General features: G+C 40.6%; 1 protein-coding gene across 4 annotated transcripts in view; it reads right to left on the reverse strand.

The window, feature by feature from the left end:
• Positions 1-362: 362 nt before the first annotated feature.
• Positions 363-16,706, reverse strand: part of fibcd1 (fibrinogen C domain containing 1) — a 141,444-nt gene continuing 125,100 nt past the window's right edge. For 3 of the 4 annotated variants that reach the window (XM_035991203.1, XM_031317771.2, XM_031317770.2), the window contains 2 exons: positions 9,279-9,458; positions 363-3,132 (listed from right to left, as the gene is read on the reverse strand). In XM_035991203.1, the coding sequence (XP_035847096.1) occupies positions 2,867-3,132; positions 9,279-9,458 (446 nt within the window). In that variant the 3' untranslated portion in view covers positions 363-2,866. The remainder of the gene's footprint in view (positions 3,133-9,278; positions 9,459-16,706) is intronic. The other variant, XR_004894970.1, reaches the window with a different exon arrangement.

Here is a 16,706-nt window from a genome sequence, read left to right on the forward strand (position 1 = left end):
GGAATGGGTTGTCGGGGTTTTTAGGGTACGAGCGCAGTTCAACACAGTACCAGAAGGTGGTGTCCACTCATGGGTTCACGATCACAATAAGTAATAGTTCATTATAATTATGTAAATCTCTCTGTTATCAACACAAATAGCAGGGGAGGCAAGTTGTACATAAGCATTACATTACTGCAAAATTCCACAGAGAGACGCACGCAGCCTCCCACTCTGTCGTCTGGCTCATGCACATGGGCATGTACAAACCAAAGCATGTGCATATACATGTACACACAGAGACACTGTAGACGCACACGTGTGCGCACACGCACACACACACACCCTCTGTCTAAGACACACACACACACACACACACACACACACACACACACGTTCCTTCTTCTTGAGTGACCTTTATACATTTCCATCTTGTTTTTAAATTTTCGATTTCCTCTGACATTATCAAACCTCATACTCTGTTTCATAATAACATCAGCAAGTATTTGTAACATGTGTCTGTGCTTTTATGGTGACGAAGAGGTGGCAGCAGTCCACCGAGACATGACGAGTAGCTGTATGCGCACAGCCGCGGTGCTGCAGAGACGCATGCAGCAATGGGAGATCCTTCCTAGCACCAGTGATGACAGACAAATTCACAGATGTTTTAAGTGCTATACACATTAACACACTGTCAGCTAGGGTAACACCCTTCAGCACACATTCAAAAGTGTCTCCCAGTGCCACAGGACTTTCCAAAGCCAAGATGTCAGAAAGATCACATATGTCCAGCAAGGCAGCTAATGTGCCTAGAGGTTTAAAATCTCCATCATGTTGTGCTTCCGTTAAAGATTTATATTTGTGCTGCAGATTTGAATGGGCATGTGCTTTAGGGATACTCTCATTCCTCCTCTTCACTCACATCCAACCTTCAGAGCAGCAGGGGCCACTCCCGCTTGTTGTTTAGATAGAGGAAGGGAAAAAGTTCTTTAAATACTTCTTGATTCACTTCATTTACTTCTTTTTTTCTTCTTTTTTTCCAGTGGATTTTGAAGAGTCCATGTGCTTGAGTACTCTTTGTGTTTTAGCATAGTAAGAAAACAACTTCACATGCTCTAAAAGTCATACACACTGTACAATAAAATCTACAGATATTTTTAAAGCTTTTAGTACATCCAAATAAACTTGATGAAGTGAAAGAAAAGTCGATTCACCGACTCAAAAAAAATAAGAGATGGAAAATGAGGATTGCACTATTTCCTGCCTTTGTGTTTTTTCTTCATTACATTTTTTTTTTCTTTTTCCGTTATTCTTTTTTTTTTTTGCTTTAGGAAATTGTTTTTGCCATAATACCTACTCAGAAGACAGCAGTTGAAAGCGTCAAATCTTAATTTACAGCAACTTTCTCATCCTTTGCATGACAAGAGAAACTGTGTCACACAAATAAATCCTACAATCACCTGAAAAGGAGAAAAAATACAAAACAGAGGACAAACCAAAATGGTGGGAATGGGGGCAAAAAAAAAGTAATATTTCCTCAACAGGTCCAAGAAAAAAGATCGACTGGGGAAGGTATGATGCAGTCTTTGCAGTCTTTGACTCCTCTTTCATTCTGTGATCACATTGGTCTCCTTCCAATAGTTCTCAACATCTTTTCCTTCCTATTACATCAACATACATTACAGGCTTTGTTATTTCATGTTAACTACTTAAATGGAGAGTGTGAAGGTATGCCAGCCATGCATCATGTTTAGTCCATCTGTGCTAAACATTGTAGTCAGTCGAGACGCTCTACTGAACTCATGACAGGAAATTGATAATGTTAGAGAACTCTGTCTGTCTGTCTCTCTTTGTAGACACACACACACACACATACACGCACACATACACACACAAAGTGCTGGGTTACCATCTGTGAGTGCTGCATCAGTTGGCCAGTACTCAGCTGGCAGGCAGATCAGACAAAGTGCCCAATATGCTCCCTAATGGCCCAAGTCAGATGAATGAGATCCTCCGTTGTCTCGTTCTTTTTCTCATTTTTCTTTTTCATCCTTTTTACACCTCTTCTTCCACTTCCTCACTTCCCCTTTGATTCACTCTGCCCCCCTTTCCTTCGACTAAATTAACTCTTGTCAAATTGTTTCCTCGTTCTCTCCGTCTCGGTCTCCCTCTGATTATCTGAGGCCCTGCACTTTTTGCCACTACCCTGCAGGGTCTCATTCACACAGATCAAGGATGTAAATGTGACGTAGTGTACCACTGCACTGTCCCTTCTCACTGGTGAAACTCTGGACTTCCTTTGTAGAGAATTTTTATCCCCTTTCCATATTTTGTGAAAGGTTTGTCCGTGTCTACTATATTTGGAGCAACCCTCTCTATTCACAGATTAAACAGCAATGGGCAGTGAGACTGAAACACAATCGAAGTGCCATGTCAGCACAGATGGGAGGTCAGAGTTACATGTCAGGAGTGAATTACTGGTGTGTGGTCCAGCAGGCGATGCTTGGACCACCATGTCAGACTGAGTAAAGCTAGCGCAGTGGACTGTGGGTTCGAAGCTATGGTTTGCTGTTTTTGTGAAGTGAATGATTAAAAAAATACGTATGATGATGGTTGCATGATGCCATATTTTTTTTCAAAAGAAAGGGACAAAGGGGGAAAGACAACGGTAGCCAGCATGACACTAGTAGCTGAGTGATGGGGGGGAAAAGGAGAAAAAAGGGAGCGAGACATCAGGAGGCAAACAGCAGAGTCAAATAAACTCAAAGGCGTTATGTTTTAGTGAATAAACAATATCAGGACGAGTAACTCCGCCTAGCTGTCAGAAATTGTGGTTTGAAATGTTTAAAAAAACATCTTCTTTTTTTCTCCTTTCTCCTCGTCTATCTTATTTATTCTCTGGATCACGGGTAGGTCGTATCTTCATCTCGGAGAACTTGAGGGAGTACTGCCAGCCAGTCCAGGAGGACCACTCGATGCCATCGGCGTAGGAGGTGTGCTGGCCGCGCAGGTACTGGCCGTTAAGGTTGGAGGTGTGGCAGTTGCGGTACCACCAGGCACCATGGTAGAAGGAGGCGCAGTTGTTCTCCGAGTGGTCGTTATCCCGGTCTTTGGTGGTGAACTTCATCCCATTGTGCTTCAGCAGAGAGTCACCTAGGGCGGGAAAAGATGTGCAACAACATTTGAATGTGTCAGTATATATATTAAAAGTAGGAAGAATATGTAGGTTTATTCAAAATGAATACAAACAAGCTCTCATTAACAAGTGCAGCTGGGAGAAGTACTTTTTAAGCAACAGCTATTGCATCTCCTTTGTGCCTTTGAATTACAATTCAAAATGTATTTCGGTCTGCAAACAATAATTGAGAAAATAAGGCAAAAAACTATATATATATATATATATATATATATATATATATATATATAAACAAACCCCAATTCGATGAAGTTGGTATTTTTTATTTATTTTTTTCACCTTTATTTTTACAGGCAAGTCATTAGGTTCTTATTTATGTTGTGTAAAACGTAAATAAAAACAGAATTACAATGACTTGCAAATCCTTTTCAACCTACATTCAATTGAATACACTACAAAGACAAGATATATAATGTTCAAACTTTATTTATAAATTTGATTGTTTTTTTGCAAATATTCACTCATTTTGAATTTGATGCCTGCATTGTTCCAAAAAAGCTGGGACAGGGGCAACAGAAGACTGGGAAAGTTGAGGAATGCTAAAAAAACACCTGTTTTGAACATTCCACAGGTGAACAGGTTAAGTGGTCATGATTGGGTATAAAAGTAGCATCCCCAAACGGCTCAGTCGTTCACAAGAAAGGATGGGGCAAGGTTCACCACTTTGTGAATAACTGCATGAGCAAATAGTCCAACAGTTTAAGAAAAATGTTTCTTAACGTACAATTTCAAGGAATGTAGGGATCTCATCATCTACAGTCCATAATATCATTAAAAGATCAAGAGAATCTGGAGAAATCTCTGCACGTAAGCGGCAAGGCCTGTGGTCTGACGAGTCCACAATTCAAATTGTTTTCGGAAATCATGGACGTCATGTCATCCGGGCCAAAGAGGAAAAGGACCATCCAGATTGTTATGCTGCCATCCAAGCGACGTCTTTTTCAGGGACGTCCCTGCTTATTTCAGCAAGACAATGCCAAGCCACATTCTGCATGTGTTACAACAGCGTGGCTTTGTAGTAAAAGTGTGCGGGTACTAGGCTGGCCTGCCTGCAGTCCAGACCTGTCTCCCATTTAAAATGTGTGGCGCATTATGAAGCGCAAAATTTGACAATGGAGACCCCGGAATGTTGAGCAACTGAAGTCGTACATCAAGCAAGAATGGGAAAGAAATCCACCTACAAAGCTTCAACAATTAGTGTCCCTAGTTCTCAAACGCTTAATGAATTTTGTTAAAAGGAAAGGTGATGTAAAACAGTGGTAAACATGCTCCTGTCCCAGCTTTTTTGGAAGGTGTTGCAGGTATCAAATTCAAAATGAGTGAATATTTTCAAAAAAACGATAAAGTTTATCAGTTTGAACATTAAATATCTTGTCTTTGTAGTGTATTAAATTGAATATAGGTTGAAAAGGATTTGCAAATCATTGTATTATGTTTTTATTTACGTTTTACACAACGTCCCAACTTCAGTGGAATTGGGGTTTGTATGTATATATACACTCACCTTGAAGATTATTAGGAACACCTGTTCAATTTTTCGTTAATGCAATTATCTAATCAACCAATCACTTGGAAGCTGCTTCAATGCATTTAGGGGTGTTGTCCAGGTCTAGACAATCTCCTGAACTCCAAACTGAATGTCAGAATGGGAAAGAAAGGTGATCTAAACAACTTTGAGCGTGGCATGGTTGTTGGTGCCAGACGGGCTGGTTTGAGTATTTTCCAATCTGCTCAGTTACTGGGATTTTCATGCACAACCATTTCTAGGGTTTACAAAGAATGGTCTGAAAAAGGAAAAACTTATTAGGCAGTCCTGTGGGCGAAAACGCCTTGTTGATGCTAGAGGTCAGAGGAGAATGGGCTGACTAATTCCAGCTGATAGAAGATCAACTTTGACTCAAATAACCACTCGTTACAACCGAGGTATGCAGCCAAGCATTTGTGAAGCCACAACACACACAACCTTGAGGCGGATGGGCTACACCAGCAGAAGACCCCACCGGGTACCACTCATCTCCACTAAAAATAGGAAAATGAGGCTACAATTTGCACAAGCTCACCAAAATTGGACCTTTAAAGACTGGAAAAATGTTGCCTGGTCTGATGAGTCTCGATTTCTGTTGAGACATTCAGATGGTAGAGTCAGAATTTGGCGTAAACAGAAAGAGAACATGGATCCGTCATGCCTTGTTACCACTGGGCAGGCTGGTGGTGGCGGTGTAATGGTGTGGGGGATGTTTTCTTGTCACACTTTAGGCCCCTTAGTACCAATTGGGCATCGTTTAAATGCTACAGCCTACCTGAGCATTGTTTCTGACCATGTCCATCCCTTTATGACCACCATGTACCCATCCTCTGATGGCTACTTCCAGCAGGATAATGCACCATGTCACAAAGCTCAAATCATTTCAAATTGGTTTCTTGAACATGACAATGAGTTCACCGTACTAAAATGGGCCCCACAGTCACCAGATATCAACCCAATAGAACATCTTTGGGATGTGGTGGAACGGGAGCTTCGTGCCCTGGATGTGCATCCCACAAGTCTCCATCAACTGCAAGATGCTATCCTATCAATATGGGCCAACATTTCTAGAGAATGCTTCCAGCACCTTGTTGATGCCACGAAGAATTAAGGCAGTTCTGAAGGCGAAAGGGGGTCAAACACGCTATTAGTAGGGTGTTCCTAATAATCTTCAAGGTGAGTGTATATATATATATATATATATATATATTAAAAATAAAAGGCAGTTACTCAAATAGCACAGTTAACAATACGACATCATTTCCATAGAATCCTTTGCGTCTTTCACAACATTTTCTTGGATCTGATACCAGAAACCAGTAATTAGTAATTAAGACATATCCACAAGTGATCGACTTAACAATAGCATAAGACCTTTCAATTAATCATTTCTAAAAACAGAGGGAGATGATAGAATGAAAAAAAAGCTCCACAGTTCTCCAGAGGACTGCTTCTCAGGAGGTCAGACGGCTTTGTAGCCAATTTATCAAATGTTCTGCAGTGACCTTTTTGTCTTCCTTTTTTTAATTAATCCCCCCCCCCCCCCCAAATGATTTCATCAGGATGTCTGTCAGTTAAAGGACAGAAAGTTTATAAGAGGTGAGAAACATAGTTAATGGACTTCATCACATATGTTGATTTCATTCCTTCTTGTTACATCAATGTTAATCTTTTAGGTATTTTTATATCTGGTACTTAAAGTGCTCATATTGTGCTTTTTGGCTCTTTCCCTTTCCTTTATTGTGTTATATATCTTTGTGCACATTATAGGTTTACAAAGTGAAAAAGCCCAAAGTCCACCCCAAAGGCACTTACCATCTTCCAGAGAAAACACTGTTCACAAACTGCTCCAAACATCTCTATTGTAGTCCAGCCTTTACTTCCATGACGAACGTGCGTCACTTTGTAACACACGTTATAATCAAGGGGGTAAGCTTCGCTTCAGAGCTCGAACCTCCTATGGTGCCATTTTGATGCTACAAAGCGATAGCATTCCATTGACTGCCATTAATTGTGACGTCACTTTGACAGCGAATAACTTTACATTTGAAGCGTTTAAAGACTTTATTTGTCCATTGTTTATTTCTAAAGAAACACGACAATGTATAAAAGGCTCCATTACCTTGTATCTCACGTTATGGCTCCGTAGTAGACGTTTTTTTTAAAAATAGGCTAACGATTGTGTCATAACCACGCGACTTACTGTCGCATAGTAGAGGAATTACCGTATAGTACAGGAGAAGCTCGCAGGCAGTTCCGACTTACATTAGCTGTTTACGTTTAATTACTAATGTTAACTAGCATTTTAGTTAGCAATAATTAGTCTGTGTCCATGTTATCTCCTTACATAAATCTACGCTCTCCGTCTCTGCAAGATTGGGAATGATTGAGATTTCTCTTGGCACAGCTACCAGAAGACTTACAACTTTCAGGCAGGTTGCTCACGTCACATTGAAAAGTGCTTCTAATATCCTTCACTGGTCTCCGTCCAGGGCAACGGGATCTGTTGGTCCATTCTTATATACTGTCTATGGTTATAATGCTCGCCTAGCTGCTAGCATGGCACTCCCTCATACACCGCAACTGACTAGCTAGCAGTACTTATTGCGCATGTGCGACTCCCAACAAAGATGGAACAGAAGTGAGATGCCTCACTCTGTAGCTAAAACAGAGAGCTCAACACACAGGGTGAAAAGAGGAGCTGCAGCAATGTGCAGTACAACAAATATATGGTGTTTTCTGAAAATTAAACCACATAAACCTATTCTGGTACAACCTCTACATACAATTATGAACCTGAAAATGAGCATAATATGAGCACTTTAAATCTTTAAAAAAAGCGTACATAATAAGTCAACAAGAGGGGCTTTCCTTCCTGCAACCTGTGATTGTGAATATGATAATGATGCAAGACCACTGCAGGGATGTGGCACCGGCAAGTCAAATCACCTAAAAATGCAGACCATGATTAAGGGAATCATGGTCTGCATTTTTTGTCTGATCGGCACAATCAAATTTCCCAAGCTGAAAATATCTCCTCACTATATAAAGATTTTTCACTGGCAAATTATCTATATTGTTAACTGCTTTGCAAGCCATTGCTCTAAGAGGACTACAAGTAAGATGAAAGCAATGTCCTCGCAGACAGACCTGATATTTTTAACAAATGGATGTTCAAACAGCTCATAACGTTCAATACATTCCCCATACCTCCCCTGCACTCACTGTCCTTTCCTTTCTTTACAAAGCAGGCTTCACACTGTGACCAGAAGTGGATACAAGGATAAAGCTGAGAGCAGAATGAAAGACCGCTCACCAGCCATCAGGTGATGGCTAACAGCTCTTTAGGGCATCAAACAGCCCTTAATTGCTCAGGATGTGGCCACCCAGCTCCTTACCCTCTCACTCTGTCCTACTCTGCTCTCCATTTGGCATTACCATGGTAACCAGTCAGCCGGAAAAATAATCTGACAGGCATGTCCAATATTCATGTTGTGTGTTGCTCGACATTGGGAGAAAAGACAGTGAGGGGGGGAAAAAAGAGAAGAAAAAGAAGCAGCTCAGTGGCGTCGACAATGGGATGATGTCCAGTGGATGTAGAAAAGAGATAAGAGGAAAAAACAAACAAAGCAGAAACACTTAAAAGGCTCATTTGCAAGGCGCTGGTTGTCACCTTGGTAGGGCCGGCAGCCTCCTCTGATGCCCATTAAGACCCAGCTGCTCCCAGCCCAAATCAGCACCTGTCAGCTGATCGGAAAGCAGCCACAGCGGAGCAAAAATACTATACTACTGTACTGTACAGTTTCTAGAGGGAGGTAGAGGTAAGAGCATGAGCATCCTGAGAGAGTTTGAGTACCGTTAATTTGACTAGGTTCAAATGTCCAACAGGCAGAGGCAGGGTCAGGCCATGCTGGGGACAAGGCAGTGGCACTGCGCACGCGCACACACACGCACACACACACACACACACACACACTTTTTTTCCTTCCCCACTCCTCTGCCTCCTCTGTCCCTCGGATACCTATATTCTCATTTTTATTTACCTCTGTTCTGTGACTCACTTCTTCTTTTGCACCTGTCCCCTTCGTTCCTCTATCCCAGTTCCTCCCAGCACTCCCTCCCTCCCGCTTCTTGCTCCATCTCTCATATCTGTCCCCATTCTCTCCGTGTTCATGGAGCAGCGTTCCCCAAAGGTTCTTTAAATTGCTTCTTCATTTCAACGGCAAGTTTTTGTTTAAGCTGCAGGTCGAGCAGTGCAATTAATTGGCAGTAATTTAATCAAAGTGACAGGTAGCTGGCTTGGATCTGATGGTCAGGGAGCAGAGACACAGACACGAGCAGTCCCTCTCCCTGTGCAACTGCCTGCATGGTTTAACGAGTGGACGCACCTACTGTACTGTAAAAATATCATACTATTATTTTTATTATGAGGCAGCATGCAGTGGTTTCACCCACTGCTGTGACTTCTGTGTTCGCAATTAGATTGAAAGGAAAAACATACAAAAATACTGTATACTAATCAAGCAAGCACAGGAAATCTTGCAAGCAAAGTCTAACTAGTTCCCTGAGCATACATACCTGCATTGCCAGAATAGTCTCCCACAGTCAAAGGATATCCATCATCATCAGGGTCTACTGAGAAGAGGCCCACTCCAAAGGTTCCATACTGGGCATAAGCGGTGCTATTTTCAAAGTCCTCCAAGTCGATACGTAGCTCATAGTTCCCCTGGATGGACAGGGCATGGATCTGCTTCAGCCCTGCAGGGAAGAAGAGCCAGACACAGACCAAAACAATCCATTACAAAGTACTACCGTTGTTCTCAGCAAACAATTTAAAGCTATTTCAGCAGCCACTCAATGCCGGACATTTTCTGGAAATAAGATGTAACATGGTTTTTGGCCCATTTAGAGTCCTCCGCTGCATGTGTAGGGTTTCTTTCCAAAACAAGATTAGAGTTTTTTTCTTTTCAAAAGTGCGCAGTGTCTACTGCTCAAAGAGAAGTCTGCCATGAGGATGGCTGAGTGTGCTAAAAATAAATATATAAATATAATAATAATAATAATAATAATAATAATATAAATAAATGTGATTTTAAATGAAGTAATAACACTGATTTCTTCACAATGACATGCAGTTGCAGAATTGCAACACACACACACAGACACACCCACCCACACACCCAGATTTAGGGAACACTTCACATCGTTGGAAGTTGCCTACTGCAGGCATGTGGCTCTGTGTCTTTGTATTAGAAGATCTGCATCACATGTTTAGTATATTCTAAAGATGTATTTTCATCTGAATCTCGCAGGAATAACCTCCTTCTGAAAAACTCTCTGTTGCTCACCTCAGCCTCAGTGCTACTGAGCTAGAGCTCATCCACTGCCTACCCTGTCTGTAAAGAATTGTGAACTTGTCTGTAATTGCTTTGAACTCTCCATGACAAGGTAGAGTGTCCTGGATAAAGGAGATACTGTAAAATTGAACCTGGCCATGTACTACAAGAGTGGCGAGAGTAAAAATATTTAGAAGGTTATGTTTTTTAAATGAAAAAAAATTTGAAGTATTTATTCAACTAGAAAGGCTGAATCCAGAATTGTAGCATGGACCAACAGGGCTTCACAGACTTATCCAGGAAGGTGAATGGCTTTTTGAACCAACTGCTTATCATTCATTCAAATGAAAAACTATTTATAATTATAATGTAAAAACCACATTAATTAATTACTTAATTCATTCATTCATTCTCTGCTTTGTCTCAGAACATGAAAGGCAGTCCCCTACCACTTGATACAAGAGTTATCATTTTAAGATTGAAGACAAAAATTTAACAGCAAAGTCAACAACTCTGTGGCCTCAATGCACAGTATTTGAAAGTCAAATGTAGTCTGTGCTCACATTATTGTGTGCCTTTAATGAATTTAAGCTTCAATATAAAAAGACTGATGAGTATTACAGCTCTCACTATAGACAGAACTAATGTCAACTTCAAGATGAAAAAAGCTGCTGTGCTCTGACATCGAAGATTCACTAAAACCAACCCATTCTCACTTCGAATTCGTAAAATAAGGACGTTTGGGCAGTGTCTCTCAGCGTCATTTACGACGCAAAAAGCACCCTTCAGCTTGTGTGTAGAGCGCACCAGGCAGAAATTCCGCATAGGGAGGCTGGTTGGGGTGGTGGATGGGTCAAACAACACAGGACTTTCACCCCGGGGTTTGTGTCCCACGTGTCACGTTTCCTAAACCCAACTGTAGCTTTCTTCTTTTCCTGAACCCAACTGTCCCATTCTTGTCCCGCGTGTCACAGAAACATACCTTTTATAAGCCCACCCATGATCTTTTCCTTAACCTAACTGCGTCAACAGTGACACCAATAGTCCCGACCAAGCGCGTTTAGATAAAGCGTGTTTAGATATGATGCTAAAGGAGACTTTTAGCGTCAATAACAACACCAAAGGCACTTAACCAAGCGTCCGTATTTGACAAGATGGGAGTGAGAATATGTTGCTAAAACAGTGAGATAAAGGCGTAATAGGCTAGTTTAATGTACTGCTGGAGGAGGAATTACCTAAAAAAGTCTATATCCACGACGTTCCACTTCCGGGATTGTTCTCGTTGTGCCGGAAATTCCGCCGTATGTCACTCTTTTCGGATGTCTGTTTTCGGATGTCCATTACCTTCCTCTTTCTTTGTGTTGTAATTTTAAACTCAGATCAATTTATGAGGACTATGGTTAACTGCTCCTCACAACTCTGCAGGGTAGGATTGCACGATTGCACGTACACGATCCACCAAAACAAGTTCCTTCCCTAAGCTATTTTGCAGAGGCACCGGGGCTCCGTCCGGCGCTTAGCACCGCCCAAGACGATTGTGATTGGTTTAAAGAAATGCCAATAAACCAGAGCACGTTTTTCTCCCATCCAGGATTGCTGTGTGGATTAGCCAGACCCTCCTCCGCAGCGCTGTAGAGGACGGTCTGGCAATGTGGTAGGAGTCATCATTAGTGCAATTACTCTTTAGGAAGAATAGGTAGTTGTGTATAATTGTGCTAAAGAGTTTCCTGGTTTTTAATGTCAAACTAATTTGGTTTATAGAAAAAATTTGCTAAGTTAACCATCTATAAAAATCCTCATTAACTTCTGATTTTGCACATAGGTGTCAGGTCCCAGCTCATTAATGCCCATAATTAGCCATGAACGGAAGAAACACCCTTACAATGATTTGAGTCATTACATTGGCACTCTATCTTAAATGCATTTTTTTTTGTCTCAGTCAAAGTATGCTTATTTTAAAGCCTCGATTGTGGGTCTATATGCTTAAAGTCAAGTAATGACATCAAGCGTAGTCCATGGAAGCTGAAGGCCATTTTATAAAATCAAAGACACATGCAGTTCACATCCACCTGCTTCGGCTATTTCCGATTCAAGCTTGCCATCGCTTCCTTGAATGCCCCGAACCAATCTTTTAAATAATTGTTGCTCAATCCTTTGGAGAGAAGAGAAGACAGAAAGTGCCAAAAGGAAAAAGGGTTTCCATCCCTTCTTCCTTGGCCCCCTCCTGCTCTATGTTTCCCCCTGCTGTGTTGGAGTGATGATGCGTCCCAGGGCAAGATTTTCTCTCCTGAGTTGATCAAAGGCACAAGAGGAATAGTGTGTCAGGCGGAGAGGAGCAGGGGGAACTCAACCTGGGTCCCGTGAACACAAAACTCAAGGCAGGAAGACAAACACAAGTGAACTAAGCCTCAAGACTCTGTTAAACAGCCTTCCTCCATGCTTATAACTGCACTCTACACGGTGTTTATTTGGGAGACAATAAAAAGAAAAAGAAATAGCATTTAAAAACGTGCACTGATGGAGGAGCTTCAAAGGCTTCATGGTTAAGACTGAAGGCAGGATTTAGAGCATGTAGAGGAAGCTATAGGCTGCAATAGCTGGTTAAAGGTTTGTTTTTACCTGTCAAGTTACAGGAGTAACTTGACTCACCATAAAAGCAGCTGCACCACAGAAGGAAGGTGTTATTATAAACCTGCAACACTGTCTTTTTACCTCCTACTGCAATCATCACCTTCACAAATGAAACTCATTCTCCTTTTGAAAGCTTACAAACCTCAAACTGACTCTGTCTAATTTGAATTCCGTCGTTGTCAAGCATTGCACTCTGAGAGCGCCTCGTCTGAAGTAGAGGGCTAATTTGATGACAAACACAGCTGAAAGAATCCATTATTATTCAGAGGCAGAAGCTTGCAGTCTGGGCCCAGGCACTTAGTTTGGATTTAATCTAGCCCAATGGGAGGTTGATCTCGCTCTTTTCATTTTCACGGTGGATCAGAAAATTGGAGGTGGAGAATCAGTCATTAATACATTCATAGGCAGGTAACTAAATGCATGTCAGTTTACGGTTAATTCTTATACAATAGAATAAATACTCAAGTATGTGTCTGTGTGAGAGAGAGAGAGAGAGAGAGAGAGAGAGAGAGACAGGCTCAGTGACCACCAACTGGCCGTAGAGACAGGAAGACTCAGACAGACATGGCTGAGATTTACACTTTGGAAAAAATAGCCAAAAAAATAGCAAATTTCCCAATGTTAACATCAGAAAAGAAGCTGGTAGTTCTCCTAGGAGAAGGGACAGCAGCTCCACTGGCAGCTAAATATGGATCTGCCTGCCATAATCTGAGGGACTCACCACTATAAGATCCCAACATTACAGATTGGTTTAGGATTGTACAGTAATTATATTGTACACAATTGTTAAGTATTATATTGTGATATGTAATTGTTTTGTAATGTAGTGTGTTGTATAACTATCAGTGCAGTATATAATCTATGTGACACCTACTGTATGTATTTAATATGTGATATGTACTATATATGCATTTTCTGTAAACTCTAAACAAGTTTTGGCCAACAACATGTTTTCTTTGTTCATGCCAATAAAGCAAATTGAATAAAAAAAAAAAACTGAATTGAACTGAGAGAGAGAGAGAGAGAGAGAGAGAGAGAGAGAGAGAGAGAGAGAGAGAGATAGACCGATAGAGACACAGAGAGAGAGAGAGAGAGAGAGAGATAGACCGATAGAGACACAGAGAGAGAGAGAGAGAGAGAGAGAGAGTTTCAACATACCCTTTGAGGGACATGCACAGAATTTGTTTATTATCTGCAATTATATCATAATTATCCTGTTTACTTGTATTATTATATCAGATGTATTTACTCCTTGTTATTTATATGTATGTTTGTTCTTATGCTTTGGCAACACAGATGTATTGAATTTGTCATACCAATAAAGCAAACTGAAATTGAAAAAATAGAAAAATTGAGGGACAGACAGACAGACAGACAGATAGACCGACAGACAGACAGACAGACAGTTTTCGTGTCGTAGCCCTTTGAGAAAAAATATCAATTCACACAAACACCTAAGGGAAAAGTACCCTGGAGTGATTTGTGTGAACTTCAAAAGAAAGACTTAGGATGTTTTCTCTTTCAGAAAAAATAAAATAAAATAAAACACCAGATGCAACACAACTCTATTTAAAGACTCTGCGGCTTCCATGTGTATTTACATAACTTTAATTCAGTCCCTAATTAAAGCCCCAGAGAATCTCAGCGAGACTCTAATTCAGAATAATTAAAGTGGAAGACAAGTGAAATAACAACAGAGACTTCTTTGGTTAAAATCTAAATGCTCAGGTGTAACTCCTTGTTAATTAAATGCTATTGTTAGGTTATTTAAAATGGGTTCAGATACGAGGGAGAATTTTGAGGTGTTTTGCTTCAGTATTAACATACTGATTGCTCCGTTGGGGAGAGGCTCTTCTCTCTTCTCTCCGATTTTCCACTTATGGGAACCTTAGCAGAGTCAAAAAATGTCTGTCCTCCTGCACGCTTTGGATGGGCAATTAGGGTATGCTTTTGTTATTCCTTCGATTCTGACTGGTTTTATATCTTGGCCATATTAAGGCATGTGTATTCATTTTTAACTGCTGTTGGTTTTGATTGAACTTTATACCTTGTTTTTAACTTCCAGAACAAAATAATAATAAGAAAAGTATTATTATTTACATTATATTTTCTGAAAGACAAACATACAGTAGAAGGTCTTTCTTTTGAAGTGGGCAAATCACTCCAGGGTACTTTTCCCTTAGGTGTTTGTGTGGATTGATACTTTTTCTCAAAGGCCTACAACATTGCAGAAATAGTTGTTTCTCTGAATGCGTGTGAAAATGTTTTGCAATTTGTGTGTGTTTCTACCAAGACAGAGTCTACAGCCATGCTCGCGGCTCTGCACAGTTGCCCTTTGAGCGTGATAATAAATTTAGCATGCTAACATACCGACAATAGTCTATATCAACGGTGATTCATTTAGGGGATTGCTCTGGTGCCGCCGGAAGATCTGCCGGATGTCCCTCACCTTCCGCTTTTTTTATGTGGTTAATTGCTCCTCAGATCTCTGGAGGGGAAATAGACAGACTATCTTCTGAGTTTTCTTTTGCATGACTAAAACAACTTTTGAACGTACCCATGTTCCACCAAAACAAGTTCCTTCCCGAGGCTATTTTACAGAGGCACTGTTGCTCCATCCAGCGCTTAGCCACACCCAAGACGATTGTGATTGGTTTAAAGAAATTTGCACGTTTTTCATTCCATTCTGGAATGCTGTGTGGACCCGCAAGACCTTCCTTCGCGGTGCTTTGGAGGAAGGTCTGGCAATGCGAGACTATACTGACAACAACAGTGTTAACATGCGAATGTTCAGCAGGTATGTTTACCATTGTCACCATCTTAGTTTATCAGTAGTTAGTTTTGCACGTATTGGGTCATTAATCAAAGTATTGGACAAATTACAAATTTGAACTGATGATGGCGCTAGATATAAAGACAGGGCCCACTATCCAACACATACAAATTATGATTGCAATCTTCTTTGAACTTCTTTCTACCAATAAATCTCCATATTACACAAGCAGTACTATACAGGAATAATTAATCAATGTCATTTAAAAAGAAGATAAATAATACTGGCAAAAATCAGCATCTGAACAATCAATGTGTTTACTGATAAGGAATCTCATTAAGAGTGTGCCTGATTAACAAACACGTCGATGGGACAAAAATCTTTAAGCATTCTTTGTCATTAAATCATCCATGTCATTACAATGTCCGCGACAGTAACAACACATCTGAGGGCTGCGAGGGTAAACAGTGCAGCACCTTCCATGGGGTCCACTGAAAGCTAAAGATTATCTTTATCGTGCCCACTGTTGAATATTAGCACTTCAGGTGGCAAAAAAGACAAAGATTATCTGCTCTACACATTAAAAGCAGGCCAATCTTAAAATTTAGAACACACCAATACATTTGGGGGCCAAGTATTGGTCCTCGTTTGGAAATACATCTATTACAAATGGCAATAAAAATGATATATATCTGCAATTACCTCATTAAACTAGGCCATGGTAATCCATAACTCATTTTCGCAGCTCTGAGGTTTATGGGAAAGAGGACACATTTAGCTTGTTTAGAACATGAAGACAGTAATTTGTCATTTTTATCTTTTATTCATTCTGAGAGGGCATGTTGTGTTCTCCAAAACTAAAAAAGAAACAAAGCTCACGCTTTTCCTGACATTGATTAAACCATTACCAGCAGAGATTCCTGCTCCTTAAACGTGATCTTACAGTTAATGAGACTGACATCAATGACTTGATTATAAATGTAGAAGACCCTCTGTGTCACTGGGATTCTGCTAAAAGGCCCAAACATTAATGATTTATTTGCTTTTATTTGAAAAGTATGTTGCGGAATGTATTGGATGCTTTTAGGGGACGGTTACAGTCTCGGCGTAGTGCAGCACTACAGGGCATAAAGGAGAAGAATAAAAAAATAAAATAAAGATCTCTAAACCCAACAGAGAAATGATTACACTTCTCCCTGCCGCTTGTGGCATTTCTCAAAGTTAATTATTCATCATGCTTTTCTCCCTCTGTTGCTGGGGGGCTGC

This window comes from Sander lucioperca, chromosome 14 (genome assembly GCF_008315115.2).
Source record: "Sander lucioperca isolate FBNREF2018 chromosome 14, SLUC_FBN_1.2, whole genome shotgun sequence".
NCBI lineage: Eukaryota > Metazoa > Chordata > Actinopteri > Perciformes > Percidae > Sander > Sander lucioperca.